We start from the raw sequence: 25,448 nt of genomic DNA, 5'->3' as shown, positions 1-25,448 counted from the left end.
AAATCCAGTTAAAGATTTTTTAAGGTTCAAAAACAAAGTCACCGCATCCATCCATAAAATCACTGGTAAAACTAATAGATTTAGCACACACGAATTTAAAAATAATATCAATATATGTTCAACTTTTTTCTTTCTTTTATTGTTTGATTGACATTGATACAGACAGCTTTATCTACTGTAATGCAAGGATCTAGTATAATCTTACACATCAGATATTTTACCCCAACAGTTAACCAAACATTAAGATATTTTTTAAACTGTAATTCTGTCTAGATGTGTATATATCTGGGTTGCGCATTTGCGCATACAGTTTAGATGTGTCAGTCGGCACAAGGAAGATTGTTTTCATGTCTTATCGCTCTCAATGACTCTTTTAACATCAATCAGGGCCTGCACCTTATTTTCTCATTCCTGCATGTTTTAAAACCAAAATGTCAGACATGCATTCAAATGGAGACGCATCTTTGTATTACATTAAGCATTTAGGATGGTACACCTCTCAGAAAACATACAAATAAAGATCATTTCAGATGGTTAATGACTATTCAGAGCATTGAGTATGCTAGACGAAGGCTTAAAGGGATAGTTCGGCCAAAAATGATATTAAACCCATGATTTACTCACCCCCAAGCTGTCCGAGTTGCATATGTCCATCGTTTTTCAGACAAACACATTTTCGGATATTTTATAAAATGTTTTAGATCTTTCAGTTGATTAAATGTAATGTTACGGGGTCCACCCCTAGTCCACGACCTTCAAGTCCAAAAAAAGTGCGTCCATCCTTCACATAATAAATCCAAACGGCTCCAGGATGATAAACAAAGGTCTTCTGAGGGTAATCCATGCGGTGTTGTTGTAGAAATATCCGTATTTAAAACTTTATTAACGAAAATAAATACCTTCCGGTAGCGCCGCCATCTTAGTCGCGTCCACATTCAGGATGAGAGCTTACGCAGCCTACAGAGGCTACTCTGCTGCTGCTCTGTGCCCCCGCCCTCCGAATTTGTCATACGTCACTAAGAAAAGTGCGTACACTACACAAATACTCTCTCCTGAATACAGAGGAGTCTAAGATGGCGGCGCTACCGGAAGGTATTTATTTTCGTTAATAAAGTTTTAAATATGGTTATTTCTACAACAACACCGCGCGGATTACCCTCAGAAGATCTTTGTTTATCATCCTGGAGCTGTTTGGATTTAATTTGTGAAGGATGGACGCACTTTTTTTGGACTTGAAGGTCGTGGACTATGGGTGGACCCCGTAACATTACATTTAATCAACTGAAAGATCTAAAACATTTTCAAAAATATCCGAAAATGTGTTAGTCTGAAAAACGATGGACATATGCAACTCGGACACCTTGGGGGTGAGTAAATCATGGGTTTAATATCATTTTTGGCCGAACTATCCCTTTAATGTACCTATTTTTATGAAAACCTCAATTTTGACCAAAATCAACATTTTGCCTCTAGCTCAAAATATGCAGTGGGCATTCTTACTCATGTTACCAGCATGGGTCACACATTGTGTTCAATGTTACAGACTAGAGCAGATTCACACAAACTCCTACTTGTTTCTACAGTGGTATTGTGTGTCTGTATCAGAGAGGTCAGTCCTACTATCCTGTGTTTGTCACCTGTCATGTATGAACAGAGACCTGGTGGGCTTCTTACAATCAGCTTCCTGTAACCACACATACACGCAAACACTACACACACACACACACACACACACACACACTTGACTGTTGTCCTGTCTGTAAGCTCTGAACACCACACAGCTCATAGCAGTGAGGCGGCAGGAAGGAGGTGGAACACAAAGAAACCACTTCCTGCCGCGGACGCCAACATTCCAGACAATAAAGAGGGAAATGCTTGGCAACTGGAGGCGCTCAGAGGAGTTTGATCAACTAGTAGAGCTGTCCCGGCTATCCATCAACCTCTCTTTGTTTGCCCTCTCCACTGGCTTTTAGTCTGTTGTTAGTTTATTACACTTTAGGCAGATTTTTGAGAGCCAATAGAATCTATCCTGGATGTTAATGTGCTTTTGATTTGTGAACTGTGTTTTATCACTGATTTGATACGAGCCATCAATCCTGCCCTGTTTGAGACCCGACCTCTCGTACCATACGTCCCATGTGTCCGTTAGAGGAGGCAGTCACCATGGAGACCCTCGGTTGGGCCGGTTTTCCAGAATGAGGGGGGAAGAGCCGCAGATGCTGGAAGTCTGCGTTTAAATCAACACCATAAAAATCCTCCGGGTTCCAGATGCCAGACCTCTCTGGAACAATGCCTGTGGTGGGTGGAGACACTCCTGGACATGATTCATCTCAATCCTCATTGCACCCTTCAACCCCCCCACACACGACCCCTTGGGAGAGCTTAGATGAATTTGATGGGTTCAAAGCGAAACCGTCTCCCGCTGGATTCCTTGGACTGACTAAGATCTCTTCAAAAGGATTCTGAGATCTGCTGGAAACTCACAGAGGTCAGGTGGACCCACGGGAACACAACAGAGGGGAAATATTGGCATATTGGAAAGCACTTTGCTCAACTTGTGTAAAACGCATGTGATGCTTTAGAAAAGATGTACAGTATGATAAAAAGCCAAGTTTGAACACTGGCTATTCAGAAGATTGTAGAGGGTTTGGATTTGGTTATGCACACTGTAGCCAAATCATGAACGTTGATTTTTGTAAATCTGTCATTTCTCAAGTAGGAATCATTTTCAGAAAAGTTCAGTTTTTTTTTTTATTATAATATTCATCAGCCCAGCTCACCAAGTCTTGTGTTTGCTTACCATAGAAAATAAGAGAAAAACCCTCCCAGAGGTGTTCTGACTTCCATCCTTTGTGCTGTTGTTAGTCTGGCCTAGTTTGTTTGATTAATTGAGTTTGTAAAAGTGAGGTCAGATGGAGGAAGTGGGGTAACTAAACAGCTGCACGTGAGCTCTGCAATAACACATTAACGGATTAGTCAATTTTCTTAAAAAAGAAATCCAGATAATTTACTCACCACCATGTCATCCAAAATGTTGATGTCTTTTTTTTGTTCAGTTGAGAAGAAATTATGTTTTGCTGAGGAAAACATTCCAGGATTTTTCTCATTTTAATGGACTTTAATGGACCCCAACACTTAACAGTTTTAATGCAGTTTAAAATTGCAGTTTCAAAGGACTCTAAACGATCTCAAACGAGGCATAAGGGTCTTATCTAGTGAAACGATTGTCATTTTTGGCAATAAAAATATCCACTTTTAAACCACAACTTCTCATCTATCTCCGGTCCTTTGATGCGCCAGCGTGACCTAACGTAAATGCGTAGTGACGTAGGGAGGTCACGTGTTACATATATGAAACGCACATTTGCGGACCATTTTAAACAATAAACTGACACAAAGACCTTAATTAGGATCATTCGACATACAACAACATCGGAACGGTCCTCTTTCTCCACACATGTAAACACTGGGGCGTAGTTTTGCATACGTCATCCGTGACCTCTTGACTTGATGACATAATGTGTGAGGTCGCACTGGCGCGTCACAGGACCAGAGGAAGACGAGAAGTTGTGCTTTAAAAGTGCATGTTTTTTACTTTTTCTTGCCAAAATGACAATCGTTTTGCTAGATAAGACCCTTATGCCTCGTTTAAGACCGTTTATAGACCTTTGAAACTCCATCAAAAAAACTGTTAAGTGTTGAGTTAAGTGTTAAGTGTTGGGCTCTATTAAAGTCCATTAAAATGAGAAAAATCCTGGAATGTTTTCCTCAAAAAACATAGTTTCTTTTCAACTGAACAAAGAAAGACATCAACATTTGGATGACATGGTGGTGAGTAAATTAACTGGATTTTTTTTTAAGAAATTGGACTAATCCTTTAAGCTTGAGCGAGCACAAACCTTTACCATAACATCAGCATCAAGTCGTGTTGTAGACTTTGTCAGATTTCAGTCTTTGTGGATTTTCGAGTGCCCAGTTTGTCTAGAAGCTTTGACCTGTCATCTGTAGCTTGATATGGTCATCCTTAAATCCTGTCTTGTTTGCATCATTAACTTTATGAATAAAATAAAATGTTCATGCTTGTGTTAAAGCATGTTAGTATCCATGTCATTTTGTTACTGTAAAGCATCATTTCCTTTTGTTGACATCATGGCGGGTTATCTAATGGTTGTTAAGTGTCCAAGAATTTATGGACGGTGACTGACTGTATACTGAAGGTGTCTCAAGGTTATCTTTATCTCAGTACAAGCACACATTTGACCTTTTCTCCTCAGTCAGTCAGATGTTGTTTTATGATCAGTGAAGTGAAGTGACCGCGAGTGATGTCACACCTCTGACATCACACAGATCTGTACATTCTAGATTCTTTCACTTCCGTATTCTTATCATTATAAAGTGTCAGCTGACATTATCATGAGACATGGTTATGGTCAGTAAACCTGATCTCTATCTGTCTATCTGACACAATATGTTTAATCTGTGGTTTCACTTTTGTTTTCATTTTCCTAAGATTTAAAATCCTCTATATATGACCCCTGCTCTTACTTGACTTCAGTAGATTGTATTAATGTAAAGTTTTTAAGCCCCTAAAGATGACGAAGACATTAAATATTTGCAAGTTTTCCTGTTTGAGTGTTGCAATGTGGCACAGGTCTATAAGAAAAACATCTTATGAACTGATGAATAAATAACATTTTGTTTTGTGTGTAAAATAATAAATGGTTTCTTATAGTATTTATTTTATTCATTTAACCATGCAGCACCTATTACTCTCCACGTCTTTGTGGGAGATTAATAACTAGGGATGCACCAACACATAATGTCTGTGCGAGTTTCTGTTTAGAATGACATTGACATCTACCTATACCGATTGTTTTGTTTTTTACTCATTTCAAAATATTATGTTATAAAATCCTAGTAGTGCAGAGTTTACAAATCTGTTGTGATGTGTTTATATATAATCTGCCCTTATCATCAACTGTTTTTAAACAATATGTCGATGTCCAATAGTGATCAAAATTTCTGCCAATTATACAGATGTGGAAATATTTAGGAAACCATTATAAGATTGTATTCAGTTTTTGGTAGATTAACTATATAGGTATTTGTTTAAGTAAAATGATCATTTTTGTTTCATTCTGTCAACTACTGACAACATTTCTGCCAAGTTCCTAATAAAAATTAATGTTTTTATTTGTATTTATTTACTGAAAATTCATGTCTTAATAACAATAAAAAAATCCAGTGTTTTCCAACCTTAAATACTGCAGAGAAAACAAGTTCAAATGAATGCTAATGTTTTTACATATATTTTTGAAAAAAAAATCAGAAATATACATTTTATGTCTATATAATTAATGTTTTAATCACATCTTTTGTGTCCTACCATGCTCTCTCTTTTACGTTTGCTTTTGGGTGACTTTATGTCACTCCTGATTAGAGCTGCAAATTTCGACTATTTTTTCAACCGATTAGTCTATCGATTATTTTTTCGATTATTCGAATAGTCTAAATAAAGATTTTTTTTTACAAATAATAAATGTAACATCTGCTATTAATGCCAACATTTTATTGAAGCATTTTCTCAATTAAACAAATACACAAACAGTGCCAGTGCCAAGGAAAATATAACAAATCACATAAAAACAAGTCCAACATTAATTCAGCCTAACATAAACAGTGCAAAAGGGGCATTATTCACCTTAAACAAATAAAATATATTAATATTAAAGAAGTAAAATAAAAATAAATCAAACTGAATAATAACTCCTTATTAATATAAAAACATGTCCTGCTCTTTATTGTTCCAGCCCTAGTGCTAATCATAAACTAATGAAGAGTCATCATTAACTACAAAATGACTCGCATGAAATCATTGTTTATTAATACATTAACTAAAAAACATGTCATGTTGTACTTAATGATGACTCTTCACTTCGTTTATGATTAGTACATGCATTTACTCAGCATTAGTTCAGACTGAAGTAAAAATAAGTTCATTGTGATTCATGAACCCTTATTATAAAATGTAACCATTATATTATTACTGTTAATATTATTACTATCAGTAGTAACGTTACTGCATTCTCATTTAGCATCAACTTTAACATTTAACTTTTCTTAAGTCTCGGGTAAATACAAATTTAGTTAGCATGATCTTCTAATATTTTATAAACGGCGTTTACGCTGCTGTTACTTTAAATAAACGCATGTCAGGAATACCTAACCAGACGAGCTTTTATAATATCTGCGCACATAGCAAAAAAATAAGCTATGGGAACTCCGCGCTGCCAGCTGGCTTTCAGTGCACGCGGGCACATGCCTATCTCAGTGTAACACAGTAACTTATTATTTCATAACTTCTTAATATAAAAAGTTAAACTTGTTCCGCTCTTTATTTACTGTTTCAACATACTGCCCAGACGCGATGCAATGTCGTGTCTGTCAGGCGTCTCGCAACTCGTATTAAACTAAGATGTAAACACAGCTGTATTAAGCACCATATATGCCTGCATTGATTCTATTGTTGTATAAAAACTTACTGTAAAAATTCAAATACTTACGCTGCCGTCGCGTCATTCTGAGGTCGGAGAGCTCCAGGTTGTTTTCTTTTAAGATGATCATGCACAGATGTTGCGCTGCTGTGGTATGCCATTTCAGTTTTACACAGTATGTGTTTTATTTGGTCTCTGCTTAAAGTATTCCCACACTTCTGATCACGTTCTGGCTGTTTGGTATAACACTTGTATTATCCGGTCGGAGCTGAAGCCGCCTTCATTTGAAAACGTAAACAATGCGACGCATCGACGCATTTCCGGCAAATCGACGTAATTACGTAATCGACGTAATCGACTACGTCGACGCGTCGTTCCAGCCCTACTCCTGATGTTTGCTTGTGTTGAAATCAACAGACACTGGACAGAAATTTTCACAATACAGGTAGAAATGTTGATTAATGTCAAAACTGGAGTGGTATCTTAATTTTTTTCGGCGGCTGTAGGTCGATATATAGGTGCATTCCTATTATTAATACTTCTGTTCAGAGCACAACATTATAAAACACAACTCCAAAACTCTTTCTGTTGCTCAGTTGGTTTCACAAAGGTCACAGGTTCAAATCCCAGGAAACACACTTACACGTGTTTTGAATAAATGTGTCTGTCAGATGCCAAATATGTAAATGTAAAGCTGATCTTCCTGATTTTCCTCTTGTGTTTGCCCGTGAGGATGAAAAATGAGATAAGGGACTGCAGTGGAGTGTCATGTGTGCACAATGGTCACCTGTCTCATATGTATCATACAGCGCGGTCCAGTGTCTTTCTCTGATCTATGTAAAGATAGGTGATGGATGGATGTTATCTGTGAACTGAATCAGATGTGATGGGTGTCATTTGTTGGTCTCAGGTCTCATTCAGGTGTATTTGTGAATGGATTGGGGTTTGTGAAGGGGACAGATAGAAAGAGGTGTGGTACGTTGTGTTCAATGGCTCTCTGCTGCCACCTGCTGATAGTGTTCTTCATTAAAGATGGGCCGTCTGTGTGGTGTCTCTCAGTTCCTGTCTGTGAGATTATTAGACAGATGGTACTGGAGTGATGACTGGTGGTCTTTCTGCCAGAAAACCCAGTGAGACCACAGGCACAGACTGTCTCACAACACAACAGATGAGTTTGTGTGCGTGCACGCACGCTTGTGTGTGTGTGTGTGCATTCTACGCACCTGAATATTTATCTTCATTTCTCATTCTGTGGTCTGGGTCTCTTTGATATTTATTTTGTGCAGAAGAAAGTCTGGCGATTGAATGAGTCCTTTTAAACATACAGGGACACAGATGATTCTGTCTGATGAATCAAATTAAACATAGACATAGATAAATTAATGTATTTATGTTTTGCAGACATAAGTTCGATAGAAAATTGTGACCTTTGGCATCTGTTGAGGTTTGAATGTGGTTTAGCTGTTTTTAGATCAGCCGTTTGTTGACAATTGGTCCCCACAACGTGATAATTACCAGGTACACACACACACACACACACACACACACACACACACACACACACACACACACACACACACACACACACGTTGGCATATGTGGTTTACGGGGACAATTCCATGTTTATACTTCTGGTGTGTTTGTGTTTGTGTGTGTGTGTGTGTGTGTGTGTGCGTGTGTTTGTTTGTTTGTTTATGTTCAGTTTAACCGTCATTTCTGTACTTAAGCTATAAGAAGATTAGACAGAAGTCTTGTGTTATTTGTTTGCCGATCCTGTTTAGACACAAAGAAACATCTGAAAAAGTTTCTAAAAGATCTACATCACATCTTAGAAGTACAATGAGACTTCCTATCATTACTTTAACTCAAACAGAAGATTCACTTATTGAGCTTCTCTTTCATTGATTCTCTTTAGTAAGAGATAGGGATGGGATGGGATGAAAATTTCATATTATGATTATAGTGACCAAAGTTATCACGGTTATCTATATTATCATGGTTTTGTTAAAATGAAATAGAAATGTTCAAAAAGAACTGATACACACACTGAATTTTTTTTTTTTTAAGTTTTATTTTTGAAAATCCTAATTTAATATTTCATGTCCCTGAAATTATTTCTGGGGTAAAAAAATAAATCTGTCTAATAAGTTTACCGTGAATGAATACAATACATTATCCCTTAAATGCCTTCTTGTGCAAAAAACTATGTTGCATGTGCACACTCGCGTCAAACTGATTCTGGCTTTTCAAAATCACGGTAATCAAACACGGTTATAATGATAATACAATTTTAAACAATAATACTAACCGTCAGGACATTTTACCGTGGCTAATCGTGAAACCGGTAATCGTCCCATCCCTAGTAAGAGATTACATTGACTGTAAGATATCCCCTGGGGTGTATTCCAGAAACCAGGGTTAACCTACCATCAGCCAAACCCTGAACTTTTGGTTCATTAACCAAAATTTGCTTACCCTGATTATGTCGGTTCCAAAACACCTGATAATAGTTAGTTCAGTTAGTTAACCTCCCACATATTATCGAAAGTTAACGCGCGCACACAGGGAATACATATAGACATTTTTAAATTCAAACATACTCGGGTATGTCACATAATCAGCTTTCTGGAATATCACCGTGAGCTTCTTCTGATATTTATTTTCCAAATGAATAAACACCAGAATGAAGAAATAATAAAAAAAACTCTATGTATTCAGTTCATCTCTTTCTCTCTGCTGGATGATGGATGCTGGATGATTGGGATGGGTGGGGGGTTTAGACGTGGCAGGTGTGCTTTGTGTGTCACGTGCATGTTTGTTATGCATTTGAGTGTGTATGTGTGTTTGTTTTTATGTAAATAAAGGTTTTAGTTTGGACAAAGAAGTGTTTGATGGTTAAACGTGTTTTGAGCTTAAACCCATATAAGCTCGGAGACTTTCTGTCTAACATCTCCACAGTCATGCAGGGCTGCAATCAAACCACACTATAAACCCGGACAAGTTGTATTTACTTAACAATTGGTTTAAAAGTAATGTGAACTAAAACAAGAGTACATTTAACTTAAAATTTATAGTAATTCCAATATAATTCAGCATGTTCAGTAAACTTAATTTTAAGTTCATCTTACTTGAAATTATTTGTAATATGAACTGCTCTGTCCAACATCTCGATTTGTTAACTGAATTCAAATATTTTCTATGTTTAATTAATTTATAGTTATTTTACTTTTAGTGTTATAAATAGTATTATAACACACAATTCATTACAGACTATAAATCAATACTTGAATAAACTTGATTCTCCACAGAAACACACACAAATGTGTTTTTGACATACATTGTCAGTACTGCTGTGAAGAAAAACTAAAACACAATGTGCTGCACAGAACTGCATGTAAGTAAACACTGATCACCTAAACGGTGACTTCCCAAAATTATTATTACAACAAACAACATCAATAATATAAGAACTTTAACCTCTATGACATTTTATTAACAAATATTTAAGTATTTAAAGTTCTTATCAGTTCTTGTAAAAAAGCATAAATACTCAAAATATTCAGGCACAAAGGATTATGGGAGAGCACAAACTAAAGTGGGGTTAATTGAAACATGACTACTTTACATAATTTCTACAGGGTCGAGCAATCTGTGCTTCTGGTCTTTTTCTCTTTCTGTCAGAAGATCTCCTGTGAATTTGTGAAAAGTTTGGATGTGTTTTGGCTAAGATATTGAACAAAGAGTGTTTTTGGAGGCATGAAAGTAAATTTCTTCATCTTATGTTTTTTTCAATTTCTGAGTAGGGTTTGTAAGTCGCCAAATCCAATCTTATATTATTTTGATCACTGTCTTGTTTCCTAAAACATAACAGCATTTTAAAACATGTCAGCAATTCCTAGTAACCTTTAACTTTGTTAAACATTTTTAATATTTATTTTATATAAATAAATATAATAGCCAAAGCCAAAAAGTATTAGGTGCCCCGCTTTCCCCTACTGATAATTTTATAAAAAGTTTATTTCACTTGAATGTTTTAGTTTAATGGATTTTATACTATTAAAAGTTAAATTAACTAAGATTTGTAAGTATATGTGCAAAACACAAAATACCAGTCATGATAGGACTGTATATTGGAGAGGCCGATATATCGGCTGATATTTGGACTTTTTTATAATCTGCATTGGCCGATACATTTTTCTATTACTTAAATTTGATGTTTATAATAAAAAAGAAACTCAGTGTCACTCAATGTAAAGCCAAAGTCTGACAGACAGTAAAATGACCGATCATTATTCACTTTTTAACGTGACGTTACGTTGTGTAACACAAAACACTACTAGTTCAACCCACTTATTCAAACAGTACCGTGAGATGTCACATTAATTATGCCTTGTAAATATGTTTTAAGTACTTTAAAATGGTATATTTATGCATAACTAATGTATTTTTACTTTCACCAATGTTCTGTTTATCTCTTATTTACTGTAATAACATTTGGGTTTTATCGGCCAATCTGCTCTACAGCTTTCTTAATATCGGTATCGGCCATAAAAAAAACATAATGGTCGACCACTAATATTAAGTGATGTTTACTTCATTGTTTAAGTAAAGACAATATCTGAGTTAACAAGGCAGTTTCATTATTATGTTTATGAATTTGTTTTTTGGACATGAAATAAACAATGGTGTTTAATTGTTGTCAGATTTTATATGATGGGTCATAACACAGCAAAGTTAAATATGTGCACACATGTGTGTGTGTGTGTGTGTGTGTGTGTGTGTGTGTGTGTGTGCGCGCAGGCGTGCGTGCGTGCGGGGTTGCGTGCGTGCATGCGTGTGTGCGTGTGTGTGAGAGAGATATTAAGAACATCTGAAAAACATATTGTAGAATCAATTATGTTTAGATTTTTAAAAAAAACATGTGGTAAAGAAAAGGAAAAGAGTTTATGATAAGAGAGATGTTTGGTGTGGCTCCTTTGTGAAAGGTTTATTTGTTAGAGAGTGTTTGGTGTGTTGGGGGTTGGAGGGGTTTGTTACGCTTTAATCCATCAGTCTGAGAAACAGAGGAGGGGTCATAAACAAGAGAGAGAGAGAGAGAGAGAGAGAGAGAGAGAGAGAGAGAGAGAGAGAGAGAGAGAGAGAGAGAGAGAGAGAGAGAGAGGTGGGGATCTTATACTCTTGTTAACCAGACTCTGTGAGGAGGGCAGTTTCTGAGTCCGTGTGCCGGTTGGATGAACTGTGGACATGTGTGTGTGTCATCAATGCTTCTCTACACTTTTGTACAATTTTATTGCTCTACAGACAGACAGACAGACAGAGAGTCTTGTGTGCAGTTATTCAGACTGTATGTGTTGGACTGATATTATTTCTCTGATGTTGCTCTCATGAAGACTCTCATTGATGGATAGGTGAGTACTGTGATGTTAGTTTCCTCTCTTCTGTTCGTCAGTTACTTGCAGCCTCAGAGAAACTTTTATTTAGTTCATCTTTGTTTTCATTAAGCTTTTTAAGGAAAATAAAAATCTATTTTTGTTAGACAATTGTTGCTTTAAGAGTACAAAGTTAAAACCTGGCTGTGTGAATAACACATTTGTTGGATTGAGTTTATAGAGATCTGAACTTTTGATTGCAGACTTTGTTTTGTTTTTTGGCAGATCTGAGAACAGTTTGTGATTTTAATTGAGTCTGTATGTTTGTTCAGTGTTTGCTAAATGAGAAGGGGTTGAAGGGTGTTTGTCTTGTTGGAAATGAAGTTAGTAATGTCTGGTATTGATCTCAGCAGTAGTCATGTTGTTTGATAGTTAACTGGGATGTTGAGCTCATTGAGTCACAGAAGAGTTTACTGTCATGAGAAAAGATGCTTCTGTCTTCAATACGTATGAAATCAATAAAGTTAAGTTTCACAGATACTCTTAACAGACTTAAATTCAATCTGAACATTTCTTTAAATCTAGATATGGGCAAAATCATAATCCCGAATATTTAACCGGATTACTCAGTGACTCATGCATTTTTTCATGCATTTTTTACCTTTTATCTAGTAAGTGTTGCAATCGGCTATTTTGTCAAAGCAGTGGTGCCTTACAAACACATTGGTTCAGCAGCACACAACTTATATTTTAATCTGACAATACTTGTTTGACCTCAATTATCTTGTTTTTGTAATTATTTGAAGAAAAAAAATGAAATTGGAAATGAAAATGATTAATTGCACAGCCCTAGTTTCTCTTTCTGATGAAGATTTGTCATCATCTATCAGACCGAATAAAAGTTTAGTCTGAATGAAGGTCTGAAGATGATTTTTACCTAAATGTCTTGTCCTGTCACTGTCTTCCGTTGTTGTACAAACAGAAAGTCCCGCTTCAAACTCACACTATTGGTTAAATAAAACCGTGAAAGTGCACCTATGTTATTGCTAAAAACAACGTTATTTTGTGTATTTGGTATAATACAATGTGTTTGCGTTGTTTATTGTCTTAAAAAACACATTATTTTCCACATACAGTACATTTTTGTAGCTCCAGATTTCCCTGTCTTTCTGAAATGCACTGATTTTGTACAAAACTCATCGATTTGAAAAGCGCTGTGTCCCTGATTGGCCGGCTAATCTGTACGTTGTGATTGGCCTGAATACCTCTGACGTCAGCTGAAGATGCGACGCTCCTTACCATGTTTGAAAGATTCGCTCACAATGCAATGCTAACAGGAGTTAATTTACAGGCTAAAGTGGGAGGAATTATGATAATGTCGGCCTTCTCTACATCCCCAATCCCAGGAAGTAAACTGTTGCCTACAATCCGTATGTTTGTTGTAGTCCAAGAAAAGAGATTTACGTTGGAGACGATAACTCGCATCATCGTTTACTTTGGGGTTTGTACCTTTTGCATATTGTTAACATGTACTGATACACACTTACACACCAAAGGAAAAGTAAAATCGTGAATCAGACCAAATGGGCTCTTTAAATAAACAGGGCAATAAATGATTTCTCTGTAAATGATCTGGTTTGCTTGTATGGAGCTAGAACTGAACATACCGACATGGCATCAAACCATAAATTGTGAGGATGATGATGGCACAGGAGAAGAAGAAGGCAAGCAAGATGTTTTATTGTATAGGTGTAATTCAGATAAACTGATATACAGTAGTGCATTGTGATTGTCTGATTCTTTTCTTCAATACTCAGCTAATGTTTAGTTCTTATGTTTGCATCTGATCCCCATCTAAACCACTGTCACCTCAAACTCATTTAAATGATATGAAATGTTGAGGAAGTGCTGTACGCAGTTATTGAATCTTCACAGAGAGAGACAGAAGGTCTTTTGAGAGGTTTGTGTATGCAGGAGAACAGACTGATTGTGTTTCACGCTCTGTGTTTGAACACAATTGATGTGTCAGGTCGGTGGCTTGAGTTCTTCTACAGTACTCCATTGTTGTCATGATGTTTGTCTCACCCTGGAGACAGTAAAACCTCTTTACTCTCTGTCATCATGACTCTGTGACACACCTACACGACTAAAAATATCTGTCTGAGACGTGTCTGGAGACTGATCAACCTTTTCTTTATTTTGGTGTTTGGTTGATATGAAAGTAAAAATGAGGGCTTTTACTCACTGTTGTCAGATGTAGGTTGATTTCCCGGCATCCCCCTCCTGATGTCATGTGAAGGTTGAGATGGATGTGATTGGATGAGAGAGGTGAATGTGTTTTTGTCTTTAGTGGTGTCAGTCAGAGGACCGTGGCCTTCACGCTGAATCAATCTGTCTTTTGTTGAAGGAGAAAAGCTTCTGTGCAGCCTAAGATCTGTCAGTAATCTGGGATAACAAGGAAATCAGCATTCTGATAAAAACTCACAGTTTTCCCAAACTGGATCTTTAATACCTCATCAGGGATTGTTTCTGAACTGTGAAAACTTGTAACTTTGGTATAAGCACTTCTTATATATTGCTTCCGAATGTATCAAAGATGCATATTTTATTTTTAATGCACAGCTATGTGGAAATGTGGACCAATAAGATTTCACTTTGATTTCACAACAACTAAACAAGCCCAATTGATTTATTGAGTCATCAGTATTGTCTCTATTATTGTTGCTGAATGTTTATAGTTTTAAAGGATTTGACATACATTTAAACGTATGGTGCACCGGTTGACCGACCAGAGACCAGAATTGGCCGATTTTATGCATGATCGGCACGACCGGTAACTGTCCGGTCAGTCTCATGACATTCTGATTCCGAGCCGGTCCTTTTGTTGCCAGTTGCACAAGCAATAACATCACAGCTACACACACACTTGCAGTATAAGCAGCTCGCGACCTGTTATCCAACAGCTGCATTAATTTAATTTTGTACCCCGGAAACGTGATCCATTTGACATAAAGGTTGCGACCCGAACCGCCCATGCCTACAGTATATTGATTCTCCGCATCCGCAAATGACACATTGATATTATTCCACCAGGTTACCCGCCGTGTGGCGAACTCTGTTCAGGGGTGCGTTTCTCAAACAATGCCATAACTCGCTGCTGAACCACTATAGTATGATGCATTGTTGATGAAACTAGTTTGTCATGACTGTTTCCTGAAAACATACACTCAAGGATGTGTTCATTTTGCTGTTGTTACGCTATTAAATAATTTTGTGTCATTTTGTGTTGATTTTGTGTTAAAATAAAGCTTGGGCTGTCTAAAAATTAATTGCGATTAATTGCATACAAAGTAAAAGTTAAAAAAAATAATTTTGTATATATAAATGCACACACATGCATGTATGCGTGTATTTAAGAAACGTATAACTATCGGACGATTTTTGATGAATTTAAAACCATCGGCATATCGGCAATAGCACGAGAAAGGCCGATACCGATTGTTTATTAATTAACTGTATAAAGAAATATGTAAAAAAAAAAAGAGTTAATGTTGTTAATAAAATAAATGCTGAATAGCAAAAACCACCTTTGAAGGTTGTCATGTTGTCTAATTATATTTGTTTTAGCTTAATTTGTGCCTCTCTTATTATGTTGGTCAGTTAAATGTTAATTAGATCCAATCCATGTTCAGTAAAAACAATTTGATGCAGAAATAAACTAGCTAATAGACCAACTGTATAGTATTGTATACAAGTGTTTAATATCGGTATCGGCATATGTATCGGCATCGGCCGGAAGTTGTCTGTTTAAATCGGTATCGGCCCAAAAAAATCCTATCGGTGCATCCCTAATATATATATATATATATATATATATATATATAAAATGTATTTATTTATATTTTGATATATTTTATTTAATATATAAATGTGAAAATGTATACATAAATAACGTGTTTAATCGGGATTAAAGGCGCTCTAAGCAAATCTATGTGACGTCACTTCTTGTTGACATTCGAAGTGTTGTCAAAAAAACGAAGCGTAGCTAACTCCCCCCCTCCCCCTCCCTTCCGTGTTTTCTGAAAGAGTCATTAATGCGCCTAACCCCCATTCCCAAATCCTCCTTGTCGTTTCTTGACTGGAACACTTTGTTATGTTTCGTGGTGGTAGGTTTGACCACTTTGTTTTTGTTGCAGTTTGTGGAGCATGGGCTGTCTACAGAGACCGCGTTTTTTACAGTGTGTTCAGGGGACAGGCAGCTAGCAGATAGTGAGGAGATGTTTACTGTACGAAAAAAAAAAAATGTATGGCCTAAAAGGCGTGAATTCGCATAGAGCACCTTTAATCTTTTGACAGCCTTAAATCAAACAGAAGTTGTGTTAAAAGTAACAAAAAATGTGTTGTTCCTATAAAAACACAGGGATGTGTTTATTCTGTATACACTGATTGCATTGTTTTTAACACATTTGTTCTAAGAGTGTAGTAGTAACTTTGACGCACATCTGTCGTTTAAACCATATTGGTTTAACAATATAGTTGATGATGTTATCTATACTAATTAATCTGTTCAGATGGATTTAATATCAGACAACTGCTGTAAATAACATACATTGCATCTAAAGACTGCGTTTGTTGTTGTGTTTTAGTTCTCTGTTGTTTAATTAGAAGATATTTAATTTATTTGCAAGTTTCATTCTATGTCACTCATCCCAGGGATTCCCCAGGGTCTTAAAGCTTGTAGCTCTACGCATGTGCAGTTTTCAGAAACAGCACTTTAATTCTGTTTGCAAACTAAAAGACATGAACTGGACTTTGTATATTTTTAGAATGACGGATATAGAAAGCACTGCATGTTGCTTGCTTATTCTGATATTTGGACATCTAACATAATGTCATTGAGCCTGACTTGAGTTTGAGAGCACTTTATTTTGACATCTGTTCAAATGAAAGAAGATCCTGGAATTTAATGCAGTTTTGGTGAAAGTGCAATGTTTATTACTTCTTTTTATGATGAAAATAAAGTTGTTTATTTAAGAAAAATTTATTTTTGTTTGTAGCCTATATGCTGTTAATTATAGTTCTTGGTAAGAAAATTAAAATTGGCAAAAATCTGTATCGGCAGGTCACACCTACAGAGAAATCTGAATCGTACAAGAAAATTGCAGTCGGGGCTTTTCTGATTCAAACTATCAAATGTAAAAACTTATTCTGCATCATATGTGCTTTGAACATGAATGTGACGAGAGACTGGAAGAGTGATGTGAGTTATTCACAAACACTTACTAATTGATTGGTCAGTTTAATTGATTTCTTGTTATTTTTGTTTGTGACACATTTGATCATGATAACCTCTGACTGTGTGTATCAGCTGATATCTCATCTCATGATCTGCTGATCATCACACACATATGGATCATCTGAGCTGTGTTTCAGTCTCTGTTATATGATTGAATGCTGGTCTGAGGTCTGTGGTTGGCGAACGGAAAGATCTCCATCAGTTCACAAAATTGCCAGTTCTCCAGACAGAAAGACAGACTTTAATGAAGTGTGTGTCTGGACCCTTCAGACCACCGTCAGCAAGATCTGCTGTTGTAATACTGAATATATGAGATGATATTTTAATAGCTGTTTATGAAGGTTGGAATAGAAACATAGTCATTGTGTGGTGAGTGATTGCTGTAAACCATCAGTATCTTGAGCTTTATTACAGTACAATCCTCTCAATCCTCTTCATTATATGGGTTTGCTCAGAGAAGCATTCAGGCTTTTTGAGTTTCGTCTCAGAAATTTTCTTGTGTATATGGCAAGCACAGCTGCTTACTAACATACAGCTTTAAAAAATGTAAATATCCCTCATTACAAACTATGTATTTACTAGTTACTATGAAACAAATGTATTTATTTCTCATGGTGAGATAACAGATATCAATCATGCAAATAAATGATGGTAAACTTTATTCCAGTGAAGTTTTTTTTGTATGTGAACATTAATATTTAAATTGTAAATATCGTATATGTGATCCTTGCTGAAAAACAAAAGAAACCATCACAGAAATTCCAAAGCTTTCAATGAAATACCATCAGGAACCATTAGCTTTTACCATTAAAACCATTACAAATGTCTTTCTAGTTATATGAGTAGGATTTAATGGTCCCACCAAGAGAACCCAACACATACCAGAAGAGACCCACAAAGACCATTATAGTTTCCATAACAACTAATAAATTCCCATTTAATCCATAAATCCAGTAGAATGTCTGTAATGGGATCTTTCTCGGCTGTAAAGTACTGGATGTTTGTTTCTGTGAGTTAGGGTTGCACATACACACATTGCTGTGTGTTTCAGTACTTGGATGTGTGTGTAATGTTGTGTAATGGTGGTTGTGTGTATGTCAGGATGGTGGTCTGACTCTGAACAGCGTGACGTCAGCTTTTCAATCACACAATACATGATTCATCACTTTCTCTCTTTCTCTCTTTCTGTAGGTGACATCACACAGAAGGGCTATGAAAAGAAGAGAGGCAAATTGTTGGCACCCTACATACCGCAGATACAAGGTAAACATCCACTCCTGAATGTTTTAAATGCTTTTAACAATTATAAAATGAACATTTTAGATTTTAAAGTCTTATTTAGTTAGTTGGTGACAGAGCTGTTTATTCTGATCATGATTATATGTTTAGCTCTTTATTGAACATTGATCATATCTTTATCAAAAAGCTGTGACAATGTTGAAGTGATTTTAGGAGACAGTAAAGGGCGACTCTAACCCATGATCATCCACTGTAACACACAGCATCTCTTCCCTTGATTCATGTTGAGATTATAAAGGATAAAAGATTTGAGGCCTGTTTCTGAATTGAAATGTAGTCCAGATTGTCCAGATATGTTGATGCAGTTTTTGGTTTCAGTAGCAGCTTTGAACTCATGGCATAAGTGTGTGAAAATCAGTTCAACTCTAAAGCCGAAGGTATACTTGGGCTGTCCGCACGCTGTCTGTATGGCGTCATTTTCGCCATCAGGAGAGTCTGTGGTCTGAGACCACCAATTTGAGACCATGCAGACTGTACGCGTACGATAGCACATGCGCGTCAAAATGTTAAGACAGGACACTAGACTACAAACAATTACACAAAGACAATAGACAGTGTTTGCATGCACACTATCATCTTTTCTTCTTTTATCTTCGCCACTTCCATGAACAAAAAGCTGTGGAGCATTTTCGTCACCATAATGTTTGATTCCTGTTCCTTGTTTTCTTGTTGTTTGTTCTAAACTTTGTTTGTAATGATGGATCCGCCATTTTTCTTCTTCTATCCTTAATGTTTTAATGTACTGTAACTGCAGGGTTCCCACAGGTCCTTGAAATCCTTGAAAGTTTGTTAATCTGGGGAAAAAAATTCAAGGCCCTGGGAATGAAAATATACATACATAGATAGATACAGGTCATTGAAAGTGCTTAAATCTATTTTATGTAGGGGTGTGACGGTCATTATATAACCGTGAGACCGACGGTTATAATTGAACACCGTCATTAGAACTCTACAACCGGCAAAACCGTGTTATTAAAATTTTTTTTTTTAAACATTTTTTATCATAAAGAATTTTTAAATACTAATTAAAAACAACTGTTAACAGTCTGTGTTATACGCCCCCTCACGTTCTCACGCAGTGAAAAATACAGAGCGGAGCAGACACTGACAACGCGCTGACATACAGGACAAACCAGGTTGCTTTTCGGTTACTTTTGAGATTAAACATATTAAACAAAGTCTCACCTTTCCAATCATCTCTTCCTTCTAGTTAATTTATAGCATCAAATAAACATAAATGACCATGAGAAGGAATGTTGTTTTAACCGCGGAAAGGCGTCAGTCGACTCTCCGCTTTTCAAGTCCAAATCCTCCCATGCTAATCTACTAACTCTCTTGAACGCACATTCACTGCTAGTTGTCTTGCTGTTAGTTTTAAAGAAACGTAGAGCAAGTAGCTAATCAGCGTCTAGTTTATTCAAACGCCGGGTGAGCACTGTGCAGCGCGTCTGCGGAGAGCGTTTGCTGCGCGTGGCCATTGTGCTTTTACACCGGCTGCGTTTAATAACAATCTCAAGTTCACATTACTTTCTTTTACCTGCATTTATGAACAAAACCTCTTCAATACGCTTTTAATCCACATTGTTTTCGTGCTGTTCTGGTCCGTGTAATGACAGATATAGACACAATTACAGACATAAAAAGTCCAATGCACAAATCTGTTTCTCTGAAGATTATTAAGATAGATCATAGATGAGAGAGTGACAACGCAGTCTTCTGGCAACAGTGTGTTTTTTAAATATTTCATTGCTTTCTGTTAAATTGTTCAAAGTTATTACTGTTTAAAACACACTTGGCATCACATTCATGATTTTATGGTCAAATGACACTTTCCCGTCAATGCACAAGCATTCAAATGAGCAAAACGCCCCCCACCGACGGTTATGTTATGAACCGTCACATTTGACTCACGTCATAACCGTCATCACCAATTCTAAAACCGGCACACCCCTAATTTTATGAAAGAAGTTTTCTGGAAAAAAATCCATATTATTCCCTGTGTAGTGTAGGATAATATCATAAAAATTCTAGACTTTTTAAGCACACGTGCTAAACTGTTCGCTTTAAATGCTTATATCTTCTGTAAGCGAATGTTAATTCAAACCAAAATGCTTTTTTGCATAGTTGTGTTTGTCACATGAAAACGTCTCGGGTTACGTATGTAACTGTCGTTCCATGAGAAGGGAACGAGGCGCTGAGTCTCCCTTGCCATACTTCCTGCGTCCCTGTAACGCCGTCTTTGGCAATATTTCAGATAGCGATATACTTCCTGGCTCCCGCGTCACCCTGTCTTTCTCATTAAGCCTGACCATTGGTTGAATTTAATATACACATTCAGACACACTTACCCCTGGAGGCGTCCCCAAACTGTCACCGCAGTGACACAGCGTGAGTTCATTCAAAAGGGAACTGTAACAATGTATCTTAAAAGCTAACACAATGTAAACTTGCTCTCACTTGAAATGTGTCCCCACATTTAGTCCTTGAATTTGAGGGTATAAGACCTGGAAAGTCTTTGATAGGTCCTTGAATTTGAAGTTAACTAAGGTGTGGGAACCCTGAAATGTCACGAATCAGTGCTCCGCAGATGCCCTGGGAAAGTAATAATTTGCTTTCCGTGAATGTTACGGCAATGTTACTAGGTCCTCTTTACGGGAGTGATCCCAGAACATTTACGGGATGTGTTTATGTTCACAAAGAAGCCTCTCTGACAATTTACAGAAATTTTCTGGGACCAAAGTGTTGTGTGAATGGGAATAATGATGTGCTTTGTGCCTCTGTTGTTTAATTTATGATGACTATTAATAGCCTGTATGTGACTGAAAGATATAGAGAGCCTTGCTTTTAAGACATGTTAAAAGACAGACAGATGTGAGCTGCTGATATATAAGCCTGCTGTTAAAGGGCATGATTTGTTTATGAATGTCATTTATTTCAAACATGCAAAACATAAAGGGAAACTTCTGTCTATGTTTACTCTCCCTCCCATTGTTTGAATCTTTCAAGCACAGAATCTTTGGGAGCACAGAAGCAGATTTTGGAGAAATTCTGGTGTCCACATTTGTTTTTATAGATGTGAAAGTCAGTAAACTGTTCCTGTACAATATAATCATACTGATATAGCAGATGAATGACAGCTCTCAGCTTGAAATGCTCCTGACAGCGTCTCACTGCTGACTGTATGACAGATTCAGATTAATGTTAGTACTGACCTGTATTATTATTTAATGATGCTTGTGGTGTCTGGTGGAAATTGAACACTGTCTGGGTCCACACTCTGTATTTTTGGTTTGGCTTAAAAACAGGAAATTAAGACTTCACTCACTTTGTAGCAGAGATGGATTTTCCTGCTAGGGGGTTTGTTTAAATTTTGTGTCAAGAGCTTTATTAATCCAGAGCTCAGATACAAAACCCTACAAGTGCCTCTGACATGTTTTCTTGTAAATTAATATTTTTAATTTATGTTTAGGTTCAGTCATTTCACTTTAATTTCAATGAAAGGTTATTAGTCCGTCATTAAAGAGCACTTATTGTCTGATTCTCATTTTTACATTTCCTTTGGTGTGTAATTGTGTATCAGTACATGTTAACGATATGCAAAAAGTACAAACCCCAAAGTAAACGATAACACAAGTTATTACACAGCTCTCTGGAATGCTTGATTCTGATTGGTCAGTTGAGACATTTGCAGGTTCGTTCTTTTCAAATAATAACCGCTCCAAAGTAATAACGCATAGCCAGTACTACTTGTACGATTAAAATCGCTCCGCGCCAATAAAGATTACTGTTTTGGCGCCATCTTGTGACAAACAATGGACAACCATTAATTTTAACATGTACGGAAAAAACAAAACATTTAAACAGTGGATAGAAGAACGAACAACGACAAGACACAGAGAGCTTACTGAGACTGAACTTGACAAAATAGAGCATGACAGCTACGAAGCCAACGCACAAAAAAATACAGAATGGGCATTAAAACTTCTCAAAGACTGGCTAAAAGAGAAAAAATGGAGACAGACAAGTATGAAGCAGAGGATCTTAATAAGGTATTACGATCATTTTATGCATCTGTGCGAAGTTTCGCGGAAGGATAAAAATGTTAATTTAAAACAAATATGCCAATAAAATGTTTCAAATTCATATTTATGTCTAGTTTTTTTTCTTATGTAGCAAGTAGCCGTGTTATAAGCGGGATAATGTAGAGGCAGCCGGTAGTTATCGGGAAATAAGCCCCTTCACGGATTGTAGGCAACAGTTTCCTGGGATTGGTGATGTAGACAAGACCAACATTATCATAATTTCTCCTGCTTCAGACCGAGCCTGTAAGTTAACTCCTGTTAGCATTGCATTGTGACTGAATCTTTCAAACATGGTAAGGAGCTTCACATTTCCAACTGACATCAGAGGTATTCAAGCCAATCCCAACAAACAGATTAGCTGGCCAATCAGGTACACGCCACTTTTCAGATCTACAAGTTTTGTACAAAATCTGTGTGTTTCAGGAAGACAGAGGGAAATCTGGAGCTACAAAAATGAACAATATATGGAAAAGGGTGTGATATTTTAACCATAAACCACGCAAACACATTGTATTATACCAAATAATCAAAATAACGTTTTTAGCAATGAAATAGGTGCACCTTAAAATGCCTTATTTTCCACAAATGTCACTTTATTGTAATTTTAATGTAAAAATTTGACTGTCTTTCACTGCAAAACCCTCTAAATGCATGCAAGGTTTTGTGGCAAAGTCGTCACTTGTAGAAAAAAGTCTCCAGTCGCTCTTCACTGTCCTTTCTGAGCAAAGGAAAAGGATAAATAATTTGGTCAATATCCTAAAATAATTAGTAAACCTCTTTAACTTAGTAAAAAACTCTTGTGGCATGCACCCCATCGTTCATCCAGTTCTTCTTCTGTGCACTTTGCCGAAACATCACAGTGGTGTTTAACAAATTCTGTAGTTTTTGCATAGATGGGTGACAGATCTGCTGAAAAACCTTCACAGATGTGTGTGTGTTCAGTACTCACTGGATGGGTTAAATGCAGAAGACACATTTAAGTATACATTCACTATAACTGAGACGTTAAGCAATTCTGTCCATATCTGACTAGTAACCATCAGTTTGGTTTGAACACAGGACCGTGATTGGTTGGTTTTCAGCCAACCATGAAGAGTCTTTTTGCTTAGCAACTGGACAGAATCCACTTGTATCATTTATGGCTTCTGTTATCCATACTGCTGAGATTACATTGTATTGATCCTCTGCGTGCGTGTGTGCGTGCGTGCGTGTGCACACATATGCGTGTATAGTTGTTATAAACCAGCTCATTTGTTTCATTGTTTTAGATTTGTCCTCAAGTAACATTTGCAGTCAAAAAGTTTTTGTTAAGTTAAGCAGGATTGGGGATTTGAAGAATTTTCCAGAACAACAGCCGAATGAAATGAGCCTGAGCAGATATAAGAGAGACCAGACCCTGTTCTGATAACACATCAGACATTTAAAAAAACAAACTTAAAGGAATGTTCAGAGATCAACACAAGTTAACCTATTTGTCATTACATCACCAAATAAAACAATGAGTTTACTGTAATTCTCTCACAATAGAAATCTCTGGTCGGAGACATTCATGATCGTTTAAAAGCAGAAACATGAATTTTGTCATTTTGTCAAAGTCTCATTTAAACATGATGTTTAAATTTTGTGACTGTATTTATTTTAACACTTGGGCAATACCTGCCCATAGTCTTTCATTATGAGCTTTTACATTTTTTTAGGTCATTTAAGTTGCAATATTTACTAAAGCAGCAGTCCTGCAAGATGTGGTTCAGAACATCCTACTAATTTTAAAGTTGTCTTGCGGTTGGTTAGTAACATCTGTGTTCATATCCATCGTTGAAGTACGTGACCTGACCTGACCTGAGCCCATTTGACCCTCATTGATGAAGCCCTAATGAATGCTGGGCCATGTCAACACCGTAAACTCCAGCTCTTAACAAACATTATACGGGTAAAGAGTTGAATTTTAATGCGGTTGCCGGGCAAAGAGAGAAGCTAAAGAGTCCTGTGTAGATGCTGGAGCTTTTCACAAAACACAAGAGTTTAACACAAGAATAGCAGATCGCCAACTGTGATATATGTTTCTGATTGTCAAGACATTTCTAAGAGAATCTTGGGGGTCTCATTATGAGATTTCAAACTATTTTAAGCTATAACAACTCAAAGAGCCATGTATAGTTTATTTCATGTTAAGGTCATGTATTTAACCCCTTACGGAAATTAACCATGGTTTCACTACAGTTAAAACCAATATTGTTACTGTAGTAAAACCATGGTTACCACAAAAACATGGTTAATTTTCATAAGGGACAGCTAGATGTATGTTCTGTTATGGCGCTTTTTCATTGCATGTTACCCACTTTTTGGGTCGGGTCAGCTCACTTTTGGGGGCTTTTCCACTGGGTGCAGTGCGTAGTACTAGATACATTTTTAGGACCACCTCGTTTGGGGTTCCAAGCGACCCGAGCTGATACCAAATTGTGATGCGAAAACACTGTAGATCACTGATTGGTCTGAGAGTATCGTCACTATCTGTGACATCGCTATAATGTTAAAGATTAGCTTTACCTTCATGCTTGCTTGCGCTGTCTTGAGTTGTCATCGGTGCTTTGCTGTAAGTTCCCAAACTCCCTTTTAGCGATGAAAACATCCACATGTTGAGAATCAGGAAAACAAAATACCATTTTTTTCCAGACTTTGTGGTGGCACATTTGCGACACGCACATTCTCATATATGCTTAAATGCAACTTAAATGAGGCTCAGCAGAGCACGTCTACTGATGCCACAGGTGTTTGTACAGAAACATGTGAGACAGCGGCTTGTTTATGTTGTTACTGCTGAAACCGTCTATAGATGCAGTAACAACATAAACAAGCTGCTGTCGCGGTCCGCACGTAAATTCCAGTAAACTCCGCTAAGAATAAATAA

The 25,448-nt window shown here is 36.8% G+C and overlaps 1 protein-coding gene across 6 annotated transcripts in view; it reads left to right on the top strand.

The window, feature by feature from the left end:
• dip2a (disco-interacting protein 2 homolog A) overlaps nucleotides 1-25,448 on the top strand; it is a 122,289-nt gene that overhangs the window by 52,750 nt on the left and 44,091 nt on the right. For 5 of the 6 annotated variants that reach the window (XM_065293139.2, XM_065293140.2, XM_065293141.2 and 2 more), the window contains exon 2: nucleotides 18,351-18,422. In XM_065293139.2, coding sequence (XP_065149211.1) covers nucleotides 18,351-18,422 — 72 coding nt within the window. Of the gene's footprint in view, nucleotides 1-11,756; nucleotides 11,903-18,350; nucleotides 18,423-25,448 lie in introns of those variants that run through there. The other variant, XM_065293143.2, reaches the window with a different exon arrangement.

The sequence above is a fragment of the Paramisgurnus dabryanus genome, chromosome 15 (genome assembly GCF_030506205.2).
Source record: "Paramisgurnus dabryanus chromosome 15, PD_genome_1.1, whole genome shotgun sequence".
Taxonomy (NCBI): Eukaryota; Metazoa; Chordata; class Actinopteri; order Cypriniformes; family Cobitidae; genus Paramisgurnus; species Paramisgurnus dabryanus.
The sequence above is the reverse complement of the archived record's forward strand: the minus strand, read 5'-3'. Positions and strand labels throughout refer to the sequence as shown.